Here is a 13,627-nt window from a genome sequence, read left to right on the forward strand (position 1 = left end):
TGTGTGCTGCGTAAGAACGAGTCTGCTCTGGCTTTTATAGAATATACCTATGCTTGACGGAAATCTCGCGGGTCAACCGCATGGCTCAGGCACTTTCCCAAATGCCACGTTCCTGCGTAACGCCCCTTCGGCGCCACCTTGGTCATGGGGGGCTCACATCTTTGAACACATCGATGCGTGGACAGGCTTGGAAAGCCGGTGCGTAACACAGGCTTCGTCCATGATATAGAAACTTGAGGGTCTCGACAACGCAAAGAAAGGGGAAAGAACGATAAGAATACTCCAACGTGTCGACGGTTGGACACGTCTTGAAGGAACTGGTGCCACTGATCATTCGGGGAGATGAAGAAGAGGATTCGTAATAACTCAACGCTTGAATTTGAGCCTTCGCTTCTGCTAGTTTGCTCTTGAATGCCTTCTCTAAGCGCTCCAGCGGTAAATAGTCTAGCTGTGCCTGCACAGCTCTGCCAGAAAATCCCATCCAAATCTTCTAACCGGCCCCTCAAGGGTATCAATATTGGAATTCCCAACCACGCCCGCGTGCAATCAAAACAACGCCATCTTGCTTCCTAATATCACTCCGATATCACCCAGCCTTTCTCGTCAAAGAACTCTCGCGCGAGAAGACCATAGTCTTCTACAACAGCACAAAACTGCGTCCATCAGGGGTATCCTGGAGCATCACTCCGTTTCCAACTCGTCCACAGAAGCCAAGGAAAGCGCTTGAAACCAAACTTCAACAATGATGCCTGCACCTTCTTGTCAGCGGTTAATGCCTTCGCAGTGGAGGATGAAGTAGAAATGCAATGGAGCGCAGTGGGCAGTAATACCTCCTATGTACGCCAGTCTCGCAGTCACCACATATCGCGTAGGCAGTCGCGGTCGTCCCGTGGCATTGGCAAATGCACATGCACGGGTAGCGATGCGATCCGTCGCCCTTGTCCTTGGAGGAACGGCGGGCCTTGTCCTTATCCCGGTCCTTTCGATCTTTGCCGTGGTCCTTATTATGCCCGTGGCCGCTCTTCTCCTTCTCCTTGCCCTTATCTTTGTGCTTGCTGGAGCCGGAGCCGGACTTGGACTTGTCGGCCGGCTTTGACGATGAGGACTTGCCCATTTTTATGGTGGCTTTCTGAAGAGTTCGGGTTGGGGGTTCTCGGTGTTTCGGGGCGGTCGGGGTGGCCGTAGGGTTTCTGTGCAGTGCATTGGTGGATGGGGGACTAGGTCTACCAATCTACCTGAGGAACTCCTGGAAAGCTTGGAAGGGCTTGAGCTTGATCGACAGGGCGAACGCCGATATCTTTATAGTGTTGAAGAAGTTGCTGGAGTACAAACTGTCGACTTCGCTGTGCTCTACGTTGCAGTTGGGTTGGGCCACATGGCTCCCCTGAGTCTCGGATCCAACCAGCGGGCCTCATGCTGCGTTACCTAACATCGGGCTTCATTTGGCACCGGGTTCCCTGCGGGAGAACCCGTGATCAGTCTCGGCTGTGTTGTCACTGTAGCAAAGACCAGCTCGCGGCACACAGGAATGAGTAATGCCTGGAGGTTCTCAAGTCAGAGGGTCCGACTCATAATCTGCACCAGTAAGGTATACCGCCAGATAGCTCCTACGGGGCAGTGACGCCGACCTGAAGCCTGCCTCTGTATCACGACAAGCCCAACGCACTCGGTACGTTGCCGCCCGCTACCTCGCTTCGGAAGCCGAGCCTTAATTAGGTGCTCATAACAAGAAGCAGGGCCAATTACCTTGGATCAGTTTTTTCGCGAGAGGTCGACAGACAGTTCGTTCCGCCGCTCAGCGGCTTGGGCATCAATCGAGTGAGATGTCATCTTGCAGCAGATGAGCCGCGCCCAGCGAGGGAATGAAGGCTCACCCTCGTCAAAAACCTTCGAGCCTCAGCATCGCCTTCAGGAACGGAGTCCGGAGTATTCCGAACGGAATGCTGGGAGCCCTTCATCAATCGTGCACGTTGGCGGGTTCCTGGCGGGAACGGTGGGACGGTGGGGCCCATCCAGATTCTTTCCCGGTTCCGGAGCACCAAGTGCGGCCTAACGGGCGATGGTGTTCGATGGCGGCGAATCATGCTTCGACGCTTTGCCCAGGTCGGGAAAGTGCACCCCATTAACAGCAACCCGAGGCTTGGCTTCCACAAACCGAAGCTGGATTCCTCATCCCCATCCAGACAGCAAGCCGGTCCAAGGTCTCGACCACAGCGAGCAACTTCTTTGAAAAGGAACTTGGTTCTCTGCCGCATGCTGAGCTACACTACTGTGTCGTGTACCACCGTCAGCTGTGCGGCGCAGGTCTGCAGCACAGTGAGTGAGTCTGCGCTTGCGAGTCCTTCGCGTGGTATTCAACGCCCGATCGGGACACGCTGTGCCCCCACTTCCCACATGGCGCCAAGCTGGCAGGCCCAAGCGTGGTATTCGCGATGCAATTTTCGCGAAATTACGACGACCGGGATTTGGGGTCCTTTGCGGACGGCATGTGCGACCCTGGCGGCGCAGTGTTCAGGGTGAGAATCCGAACCGGCTGTTGGCTTGAGAATTCCTTCTCGTGCACCTCTCAGGCTCTCTGTCTCTCGTTCACTGCGCTGTGGCGCAACTGATTGTCCCCCGACGCGCCCGAAAACTCCACCCGCGACCGACTCGGGCGTGGAACCCCACGGGGCACTCAGACTTGTTGTTGATCGCCAGCGAGATGGAACCCCGGCTCTGAAGCAAGCCATGGACCCGTCGCCGCCCAGGGGATCCCCGTCCCATCCGCACTCGAGCAACGACGACAACATCAACGACGACGGCGAACAGAGCCAACCCCGAGTGCGCTTTGCCGAAGGCGAGCCCCAGGCGAGCTACAGGATCTACCAGCCAACCCCGCGACGTGAGCGGCCGGCCACAGCCACAACAGGTTCAACCGACCAGCAGCCTGCCGTGTACTGGGACGACCGGGAGAACGACCAGGAGAATGACCCGAATCTTCAGGCATACACCTTCTACCGCGAAGGAACGCCGACGCCGCCGGAATATGAGTCTCATGAGAAGGCACTGGGTCCTGGGCCGGGGCTGGGAGCGCCGGTAGCTGAGAGCTCGACACTCGGGGGAGGTACCATCGGGAGCGACGGCGACCTCAATGTCAGAGCGCGAAGGCAAGGGGAAACCAGCCATTGGAGTCTTCCAAACAGCATGGAGACATCCGTGGTTGGCGGGAAGAGGATGTTTCGGACCGTCATCGCAATTGGCGTCTTGGTGCTCCTCTGCGTTGCGCTTGGCCTTGGAGTGGGGCTCGGCGTGGGCTTGTCGCAACGGAAGTCTGCTGTCGTGGAATCCGTGCCAGGGCCCTCCAGGTCCGTCCTCCGTAGATGCATACGCTGGCGGATAGCCATCTGACTTGGTTTACAGCAGCTTGTCTCCTGCTTCGGCAGTAACGTTAGCCCCGAATCCGACGCCAACGAACCCGACCCCCGCTGGCACTGAGGGTGCGTCAGAAACGACGACCGAGTCGGCCACCAGCCCGCGGCCGACATACAACTCCGACTGCCCCTCTCTGAACAACACAGTATATCACGTCCCCGGCTCGACGAGAACCTTCTTGCGCATCTGCGGGGTGGACTACAGCGGCGACGAGGCCACCGACCTCGCCCAGGTCTACACGGGCAGCATGGCGGATTGCATGAACAGCTGCGCGTCCTTCAACCAGTGCACGGCATGTTCATGGGGTTACATCCAAGGCGACGAGGGCGGCGAACACCGTTGCTTTATGAAGAATAATCTGAAGAAAGGCCATACAGCGGCGAGCGACTGGTGTTTTGCGATCTTGCAAGAGACTTCATGACGGCCTGGCTTACGCTCCACGGATAGATGCATGAGATACCCCCCGCGTACGAGTACCAGTATTGCTAATAGATAATGAGTTGATGATGTCGTTGCATGCACCTCCGCTCGTGGCTTGTGTACGAATGAGGGCCGGGCAGAAGGACGACCGACAAACTACTCGATGATATCGTTCTCATCAATGCTTTCCTCACTCGCAGTCAGATCCTCCGTTTGGCGACGTTTCGCCGGAACTCTCGAGGTACACCTCGTCAACCTCCGCAGTTCTTATCGTTGCAGAGACGATTCTGCGAAAGAGGGCGCATCGCCAGTCAACATGAAAGTGACCTCGCACCCAAATCGGTTCACTACCAACCCTTTGTCAGACAAATCAGTGGGTCTTGGGCAGCACATTCGCCGCCTCCAGCTCGCCGAAGACATCAGAGAATGACTTCCAAGTATCCTCGTACCTTGGATGTTCGTCAGCCTCTCGCGCTTCGACCTTTCGTGAGAAAGACAATACTCACCCAGTCCAGCCCGCCTCTCTCGCCTTGCTCATGCTCGAGACAATGTCATAGTTCCGGCCCAGCACAAAATCGATAAACGCCCACGTCGCCTTCTCGAACGCATCCATCTGCAGCCCCTCCCTCTCCGCCAGCCTCGCCCACGCCTTCTTCACGTCGTCCCGCTGGCTCCATTTCACCAGACTCACCCTCTGCTCCAGCGCGCTCGGCCGCACCCGGCCCACCAGCCCGGCCTCCTCAGCGAAGACGCTCAGCGGCGGCGTGTCGTTCAGCGCCGCGTGGCTCGCCAGCTCCGCCTGGCTCGCCAGCTCCGCCGCCCCGCCGCCGCCGCCGGCGAACTGGTCGCGCGGCACGCGCATGCCAAACCGCCGCGCCAGCCGCGGCCACATGTCCTGCCAGCTCTGCACGTCGCCGTTGACCACGTTGAACGCCTGGTTGGCGGCGCGCGGCTCGGCCACCGCCCACTCGCAGAAGCGCGCGTGCAGGCGCGACGACGTGAACGTGTCGAAGCGCGTGTAGAACGTCTCGCTGCCGGGGAAGGCCAGCTCCGGCTCCGGCTCAAAGGTCTCGCCCGCCCGCCCGGCCCGGCCGGCCTCGGCCAGCTGCAGCTCCTTGCTCACCACCGCGTACAGCCCCAGCCCCGTGGCCAGGTTCATGAAGTTGCCCGTCGCGAAGCCGATCACGTCGTTGGGGTAGGTCACGGTCCAGGCCAGGTGGCGGTGCGCGGCGCAGAAGGCGCGCAGGATGTCCTGCTGGCGGTAGTAGAAGTTGGGCGGGAAGGGCGGGTTGGCGGTCAGCCACGGGTCCGTCTCCCGCAGCGGGTTCTTGGGCTGCCCCAGGTGAACGCCGTACTGCTTGGCGCCGGTGACCAGCAGGATGCGCTTGGTTTGCGCGATGGCCGAGGTCAGCTCGAGCGCGCGCAGGAAGTTGTGCAGCATGTCGCCTGGGCGCGGGGTGGGTGGGTTTCTGTTAGTGGGAGTGCTGGGAGGACCCAGAGGTTGGGGAGAGAGGGGGGGGGGGTGTTTACCGTTCACCTGCCAGTTCTCCTCCTCGCTGTCCTTCTGGAGGTAGGCGGCGAAAAAGACGTACTCCGCTTCAACCCCCTGCAGCTCCTTGGCCATCGCGTCGGCCGAGCTCAGGAGGTCGATGTGGCGGTGCACCACGTTGGACGGAAACTCGTCCTTCTTGCTGCGCGAAAAGGCGTAGATCTTCTTCCATTTCTCGGGCGTCTGGGCGAGCTGCTTAACAATCTCCCGGCCGAGGATCCCTGGTTGTCGTTGTCCGTGGTTAGCAGGGTGATATGGTGGTTTTCCAAGAGCTGCCGCTCACCGGTTGCGCCGACGACAATAGCGGAGGACATGGTTGAAACGGAGTATCACACAATGGAACTTTGGCTAGATGAAGTTTCCATCAGGAGTTGTAGGAAAGATGTTGGGGCATCCACCAGTGTACAATTCCAGTTTGGCTTGATATATCACGGTTGCAACGATCACAGTGTATGACGTCAAGCTCAGGAGACAGCACTGTCTGTTCGAACTCGACTTGGTACGAGCTACACCTTGGGAAAAATGATGTCCCGTTCTGAACTAATACAGCTATTTCTCGGACTTGACACAATTTCAGGCACATACAACCCAGAAGGTTGCCCTGTATGTACAAGCTACTACGGCTGGTGTGTTGTGGAGATGCGCCGCAAACGACGAACGGCATACACGGGCGAATGGGAATATTGAGTTGGGGGGTTCATCGCAAGCGCAATGGGATGAACGTCTTCGCCGCCTTAATCTCTCCTGATTGACTCAGGCCGGCCCAAATAGGTAGGCGATGGAGTGTGTAAGTCTAAGCACTATGCCTCAATCATCTGACCAAGCTGCATTCACCTCCTGTCTGATGTGCTCCGCCCGTTGATCGTCGATCGACCGCGCGCCGCAGAAGCACTACCTACCTTAATTGTCGCTCTGGTCTCGCTGCAAACAGCAGTGACAGATGCAATATTCGGTGCTTTCTCGGCGCGGTTCGTTCCTTCCCGCGGTTTGGTTGGCATGATCCCGATCTTGGCATGCTTGCTGCTGCCTCTGGTGTCTTAAATTCTCTAGGACCGTCTGTGGCTGGCGGGCCGCATCGGCATCGCCGTCTCCTTCCGCTCTCAGCGCCCAACGGTAGCCTGGCGGCACCTGCCCGCTCGGCGAATGCACCACCTATCTCTCTCCCTCCCGTTGACCGCCGTTTGAACTTGAGAAAACTTCCAGGTCCTTTCCCGCTGTTCGAGGGCCGAGCGCCAACGGCTCCTGCCTGTTGCTGCAACAGGCATCGATCCAACCTCGGCGGCTTCCTTTGAGGTGGGCACGCTAAGTCCGCCACTTCCATCTCGACTTGTAGCATAGCGAACTCCTGTTGGAACCGCTACGTAGGCTCAGGAAGATGAAGCTATTACGATGCAAGCAATACATACAATAGGGATCAATCGTGGTATTAAGGATATTGTATTGTAGGAGAGTTCTCCTGATTAGGAGCCTAGTCTTAGGCGGCAGTTGGGCATCAAGCCGGTGGATCCTAATCTCGGTGGGCTGGCCCGGTGCCCTAGGCTAGGCTAGTTCTAATATACCCCCCTAGGTCAAGCCTCTGGCTCCGGCCTACCAAATCTAGTAATCTATAAAGCTATTCCCAACACTACGTCCTTCCTAATCTAGCAATTCTATAGTATTAAGGTCCTTTTACTATCGCCCTAATCTACCGAGCCTTATACGCCTACCCTTCTTAATCCTATATATTATACTACAAACTAAACCCTCTGTTTAGTTAGAGCCTTTTTCTAGCTCTATATTTCTTCCTTCTATATCGTTTAGTAGATATAGATTTCGATAAGGGCCTAGATATCTACTAGATTAAGTATTTCTACGAACTTCCTATAGGACTCTAGTTCTAGTGCTTTTGTTAGGCCGTTAGCTAATATCTAGTTCAAGGGTATATAATCTATACTAACTCTTTTATTCTAAGCTTCTTAGTATAGCTAATGGTTATAAATGTCGATATATTTTAGCTTTGTCTATAGTATAGGCGTTTTAGCGTTGATTAGCTAGATTATCTACTTATTATTATACTAGATCAATAGGATTTTGTTATCTAGATAGATCTCTAGTACCTTTAATAGGTATTAAAGGAATATACCTTCTTTTATTGCCTATATAAATGCTAATAATTCTGCTTTTATAGTCGATATAGTTACTATATCCTATTTACTAGCTTGCTAGACGATTAGTCCTCTAAATAGGATAATAGTATAACTTTATAAGCTTTTATAATCGATACTATTGTCGACGAAGTTAATATCGTTGACTACAATTAGGATATCTCCTCTTCTTAACTAGAGGGCCTAGAACCTTATTCAATAGAGATATTATAATATTCGATTAGCTATACGATAGTATTCTAGTCTTAGGTTCTAATTGAACTATATAAGCTTAGAGGCTACAAAGGCAATGTTTAGGTGTATATTGATAGCTATATATAGGATTGAGCCGACCTTCCTTTGATAGAGCCTAATAGAGCTATAGCTAGTAATATCATTGTATAGAAGCAATTCGCCTTTAGCTATTAGAGTCTTTAGCTCTCCTTCTTCCTAGGCTAACTTTATAATCTTCTCGATATATACTGTCTAGCTAAGCTAAATTAAACGTCTCTTATAGTTACAATAAATCTCTATACCTAGGAACTATAGGAGGTTATCTCCTCCTATAAATTTATACTTTTCTTATAGCTAGTTAATTACTTCGTTAGCTTAGAGTTAATCCTTTTTATAATAGGCAAAGACAATATTATCTATATAGAAGAAGATAATAATGCCTTTGTTCGTTATAATATAGGGCTCTTATAGTATAGCCTAGAACTCTAAGTTCCTTAGAGTAGCTATCAACTCTTATTGCTAAAGGAGAAGAGCCTTCTATAGGCTATAGAGCGCCTTCTTTAGCTTTAGGATAGTTCCTAGTTTATAATAGCTATATAGTATCTCTATATAAATGTCTTTATTAATCTTTACATTAACAAAGGCGTTGACTATATTAAACTACTTTAATTCTAGGTTGAACCTTGCTATAGTAGCAAATATTGTTCTAAAGGATTATATAGTAAGTATAGCTATATAGTTCTCTTTAGTAAACCTCTTCTTTTACTAATCGCTATATACTATAAGCTTTACCTTATATTTAATAAGGTACTTACTTTTATTAAACTTATAGATATATACTTATATATAATCTAAGATCTATTTGCCTTAGACCTCTTTGTTATAGTAGCGAATCTCTTCCTAGGAGCTTATTACTTTATAGCTTTGAAGATAATTGTATTTAGTTTCTAAGAATAGTTGGCCTAGTAGGTGATCTTCGAGTTTAGAGTACTATCGAGATATAGGTAAAAGCATTGACTAGTAGATAGATCTAAGCTTGCCTTTTTACTATAGATAGTCGACTTCTTCTTAGGAGATCCTCTTAGTATCGCTATCTTCCTTTTTAATAGCACCGACTATCTTCTTAGCCTTCTTTTTACTCTTTTAAGTAAATTCCTCTCTCTCTTCCTTTATATAGAGGACCCTCTTTAAATATCTATATTCGGTAGCTCTAAGGCCTAACGTTTCTACGTTGAAGGTAGCCTCCTATAGCTAGAACGCTCCTTTAGAGGCTCTAGGCGAATATAAGCTTAGGAAGGTAGCCGCGATTAGGGCACTTAGCAAAGTAGGTAGAGAAGTTGGATATTAGAACTCTAGGAAGGTGCTTATAGTATTGCCTTTTACTACAATAGTATCTAACACTTCTTTAATAGTAGTTAAGCTCTTTTCTAGCTCTTCGAAGGTTGTTAAAGGCGTATTAAACCCCTCTATTATATCCTTTTCCTTAGTCGTAGGTATAAGATCGCTATTATCTAGCTAATCGGCATTATCAACGCCTTTAGTATTGAGCTAGCGCTTTAGCTCTTCGAAGTCTACCTAGGAGATATCCTATACTATAAGCTTTAAATCGCCTAGGTATATCTACTTCTTATTAAAGATTATATTATATATATATACTACTTGGTTGGTAGTAGGGTTCTAAATACAATAGATGTTTAAGGAATCGTATCCTATAAGGTAACTGATCTAGGCTCTTAGTTAGAACTGTTTAAAGCGTCTTTCTTTCTTCTTAGTAGTATCTGTTATAGCGAATGCCTTATAACTATAGACCTTTAAGTGCCCTTAGTATAGCTTATACTCTAAGGCTCTTAGGCTATCTCTTTTAGTAAAGAAGGTATAAAAGCGATCTAGCGACGTTATTTACTCTATTGTCAAGGATAGTGTCTTATTGTAAAGATATACTATAGCTCTAGTAACCTTTAGCTATAGTTGCCCTAGCAACTATATACTAATAGCCATCGTTCTAGCCTTCTCCTTGATTATACCCCTTAAGCGTTTAGCACCTCTATTCTATATAGGCGTATTAGGCGCTAAAGGCTCTATTTAAATGCCTTGTCTCTCTACCTAGATAGTAATAGCGCTTGCCTATATAAATTCGTTGTTATACTCTAGGACCTTGATATATAGCTAATACTGCCTTTCAAGTAGTATAGCAAGGTGTTTAATAGCTACTAGGATACCTAGCGCCTTATAGTTATATAGATAGTAGTCCTATATTATACCTAAATAGCGATTTGTTGCTAATAGCAAATATTTAAAGCGTTGTTAGCCTTCTTAGAAAGGGTATAGATCTAGGGCGATCTTATTGCCTAAGCTATAGTTCAATAGTCTAGGAATACGATTAGGCCTATATTTTAACTTACTAAAGCTATAGCTATTATACTCAAACGTTGGTACACCTTTGATATACCCTCTTTATAAATAATTAATAAAGTGTTCGAAGGCCCTTAGGCCTATATAGCCAAGGCGTAGGTACCAAGTTATAGCATCTACTACGCTATCTATATAGTAAGCCTAGCGATCGAGCCTCTTTATTTAGGTAGCAAAGGCTATAGGCGTATAGTCTTTAGGTATATATTCGAGGATCTATTATTAAAGCTTCTTTATAGTATATCTAAAGAGCGTATAATCTTAGCACCTAAGTAGGTAGTTCGGTATACTCTTTAGCCTATTGTCCTACTAGATCCTTTGTTAGTTAAGTTGCTCCAACGATACGATATTATATATAAAGGTTGGGTAGTAAGCTATATTATATAGTATAAGGACTATAATACCCTTATTGTTCTATAGTTTAATATCTATCTCGCTATATTCTTTAATCTAAATAGAATATTCGCCTACCTAGATATAGTTATTAGGTATAGCCAACTTAGAAAGTCTTTTAAACCTACTTAGATAATTAGCGATATAAATAGTTGACCCTAAATCTAGGATTACTAAGTTGATTAGGAGATATCTTTAGCCTATCTAGAATATAGCTAGGATTATAGCGAAGCTCGCTATATATTTGCCTATAGCTCTCTATCACTATATTCTTACAATATACTAGTAGCTAAATATTGCTATAATGTTGGTACCTACGTTAGGGACATTGCTTATATTAGAGGCGATACCTGCTTTAGAGGCAGTGCCTACTTTGGGGGCGTTACCCTCTTCCTAGGTAGTACTCTCTTTAGGAGCAATGCCCTCTTTAGGGGCGTTGGCATTTGCTATATCCACTTTAGAGACCTTGAGCTTCTTCGTCGAGAGCGTAGCTATAGCTCTCTTAGAGTGGTCAGCTAGTCAATGTAGTAGTAGGTCTTCGCCTATATCGCTCTTTGCGTTGTTAGCGAGGCTACTCTTAGATCTCTTTATCTAGAGCCTATTAGCCTCTATTCGTAGAGTTGAATCAGCCTTTAAATTAGCCTCTATATAAGCCTTAATATATTCTCTAGGTTCCTATTTAGGTAGTATATTCTTAGAGTTTAAGTAGTAGTACCACTTAGTTAGATAGAAGTGATTATAGGTATAGTACTTCCTTAATATACTTAAGGACTTTATAGAGGTGCTAAAAGCTATAGGCGCGCTTAGCTTACGTTTAGAGCGGGATTAGCTAATTCTAGCTCTCTTGTCATACGCAACTGTAGCAAGGGCACCTATGACTATATCGCAGTTAGGGGTAACGAGCGTTCCCTTAAAAGGGGAACCTCGCCTGCAACCCCTTTGTAGAATAGTAGACTGCATTAACATACTTTTGTAATATATACTAGTGTTTAGGAGTGCCGCCTTATTAGCTAACGAGGCTAAGAGGCATTGATCTTTCTTACCCTTATACGTTTACCGCTAGATGGTTACCGAGCACCATCTACGTATAACAAGTGGTGCCTATTAACGATTTGAACCTATTCGCTTCCTATTAAGGGGAGCTAAGTTTAGATTAGGAGACATTATAAGTTATATCTAATAAGTTGTATAGAGCAACGCCTAAGGCAAATAATACTCCTTTTTAAAGGAATAAGCTTTAGGAAATATACTATATAACGAACTAGTTCGCTTTACTAATACTGTTAACCTAACCTTAGGCACTCTCAAGGTGTTAGGAACTAGACAAAGTTAAGCCTTATAAATATAAACATCTATAAGAATATATAGTAGACTCTTAAGTTTATTAAGGACTTTAGAGTTATCTACGACGTTCAATAGGTTACTAGTATTAGCCTATAGAAACTTAAGTACCTAGAAGTTATAATATCCCTTAAGACGGTACTAGAAGAAGACGACTATATATAGTAATACGCCTAAGAACTATATATCTTAGAGTATCCTCCTTCTTAGATACTTAACAACTATATTCTATACGTCTATCTTATATCTATTAGGCGTAAAGTCTAAGTAGCTGTTAATAAAACCTTATCCTAGACCCTAGGATCGAAGACACTGCTTTAAAGACTAAGGATTTAACCTAAGAAACGTTAAAGACCTTAGTACTAGAGAGTCGAGGACCGCTAGAGACCCTAAAGCCTTAGGAGACTAGCAATTAGCAACTAGGACTAGCTATACCATTAGAAATATCGGTAAAAACTAGATATAATCCAATTAAGAATTAGCTAACAACTTTATTAAGCTTAACCTTCTAGGAGCAACTAGAAACCTAGGATATACCAACTATTTTTTAACAAGGATATAAAACCTATATCGTTAGTAGCTATAATATTAGTAGACGCTACTAAGGACTGCTAAGAGGATTATAGGATCTACTGTTTTAGAACCGATAACCTAAAGAAGAATACCTATTATCTTCGATAGCTTAGCTAATTAGCGTTTTCGACTAGGTTCCCTAGCTACTACTATAGACGCCTAGTCAACTATCCTAATACCTATCTAAGCTTCCTAGACTAGATATAGTTATCTAGAACCCTAGAACGGAATATATAGACAGTTTAGTCGATTCTAATGTCTCTTTACTATTCTAAAAGATACTAAGCCTACTATATAGATAAATAGCTAGACCCTCTAGACAAGGAGCTAGACCCTCTAGACAAGTAGCTAGAGCTATAGATATCTAGGCTACTTTCACTATATAGGACTTTCTTACCTAGATAGCTAGAATAATAGAGAACTTAAACATTATAATCGAAAAGGCGAATAGGGCTATAGACGTAGAAGACTATTAGCTTAAAACCAAGAACGAAAGTACTATATCTTCGTAGCTATCTATACCTATATCGAAATAGAAGATTTAGGACACTAGTCTCTTCTAGCTAGATATAGAGAACGAGTCTAAGGAACCCTAGGACCTATAGTACAACAAATAGTAGCTATACTATAGGGATATCAACCTTTAGGTTAAGTAGGTAGATTAGGTCATTAGATACTACTTAGTAAAAGAAAAGACTTTATATATAGAGATATAGACCCTGCTTTAAAGCTTAGCGCTATAATAGTACAAGTAGTAGCTCTCTATTATAGAAAAGATAGTATTAACTATATCTATAAAAGTATAGATCGAACACTTAAAAAAAGAGTTTAGTATTAAAAGATATAAAACAGAAAAATAGCTAAACAAAAACCGGTATACTACAAAGGACAACTATAAAGATAAGCTAATCTAGAAATTTGCTATAGAATACTTCAAATATATATATATTTAGGGAGATACTACTAAAGAGCAACATCTAATACGCCTATACAACTACCTCTATCTAGAACTTCGCTAACTATACTCTAAATTAGATATAACTATAGAGATAGGCGTATTCCTTAGCATTTTCGACACTAAAGTATATATCGTTAGAGACAAGCTCCGCTAAGACGTTGCTAAGGGTTATATTATCGGCTATAGTCCTATTGCCAACAACGTAGATATAGAGTA

At 46.3% G+C, this 13,627-nt stretch overlaps 3 protein-coding genes across 3 annotated transcripts; 1 reads left to right on the forward strand and 2 right to left on the reverse strand.

The window, feature by feature from the left end:
* Positions 1-654: 654 nt before the first annotated feature.
* THITE_2112656 (uncharacterized protein) lies at positions 655-1,179 on the reverse strand. Its single transcript, XM_003651845.1, has 2 exons — positions 831-1,179; positions 655-749 (listed from the first exon to the last, which is right to left on the reverse strand). The coding sequence occupies exons 1-2, from the start codon at positions 1,112-1,114 to the stop codon at positions 737-739; spliced, it is 297 nt and encodes a 98-aa protein (XP_003651893.1). The 5' UTR covers positions 1,115-1,179; the 3' UTR covers positions 655-736.
* Positions 1,180-2,237: 1,058 nt separating this feature from the next.
* On the forward strand, positions 2,238-3,913 carry THITE_2112658 (uncharacterized protein). The gene is made up of 2 exons (XM_003651846.1): positions 2,238-3,344; positions 3,400-3,913. The coding sequence occupies exons 1-2, from the start codon at positions 2,728-2,730 to the stop codon at positions 3,830-3,832; spliced, it is 1,050 nt and encodes a 349-aa protein (XP_003651894.1). The 5' UTR covers positions 2,238-2,727; the 3' UTR covers positions 3,833-3,913.
* A 69-nt stretch (positions 3,914-3,982) lies between these two features.
* THITE_2112659 (uncharacterized protein) lies at positions 3,983-5,962 on the reverse strand. Its single transcript, XM_003651847.1, has 5 exons — positions 5,664-5,962; positions 5,362-5,601; positions 4,338-5,277; positions 4,187-4,280; positions 3,983-4,118 (listed from the first exon to the last, which is right to left on the reverse strand). Exons 1-4 carry the CDS (start codon positions 5,692-5,694, stop codon positions 4,202-4,204), a joined length of 1,290 nt encoding a protein of 429 aa, XP_003651895.1. The 5' UTR covers positions 5,695-5,962; the 3' UTR covers positions 3,983-4,118; positions 4,187-4,201.
* Positions 5,963-13,627: the final 7,665 nt, after the last annotated feature.

This window comes from Thermothielavioides terrestris, chromosome 2 (assembly GCF_000226115.1).
Source record: "Thermothielavioides terrestris NRRL 8126 chromosome 2, complete sequence".
NCBI classification, from domain to species: domain Eukaryota; kingdom Fungi; phylum Ascomycota; class Sordariomycetes; order Sordariales; family Chaetomiaceae; genus Thermothielavioides; species Thermothielavioides terrestris.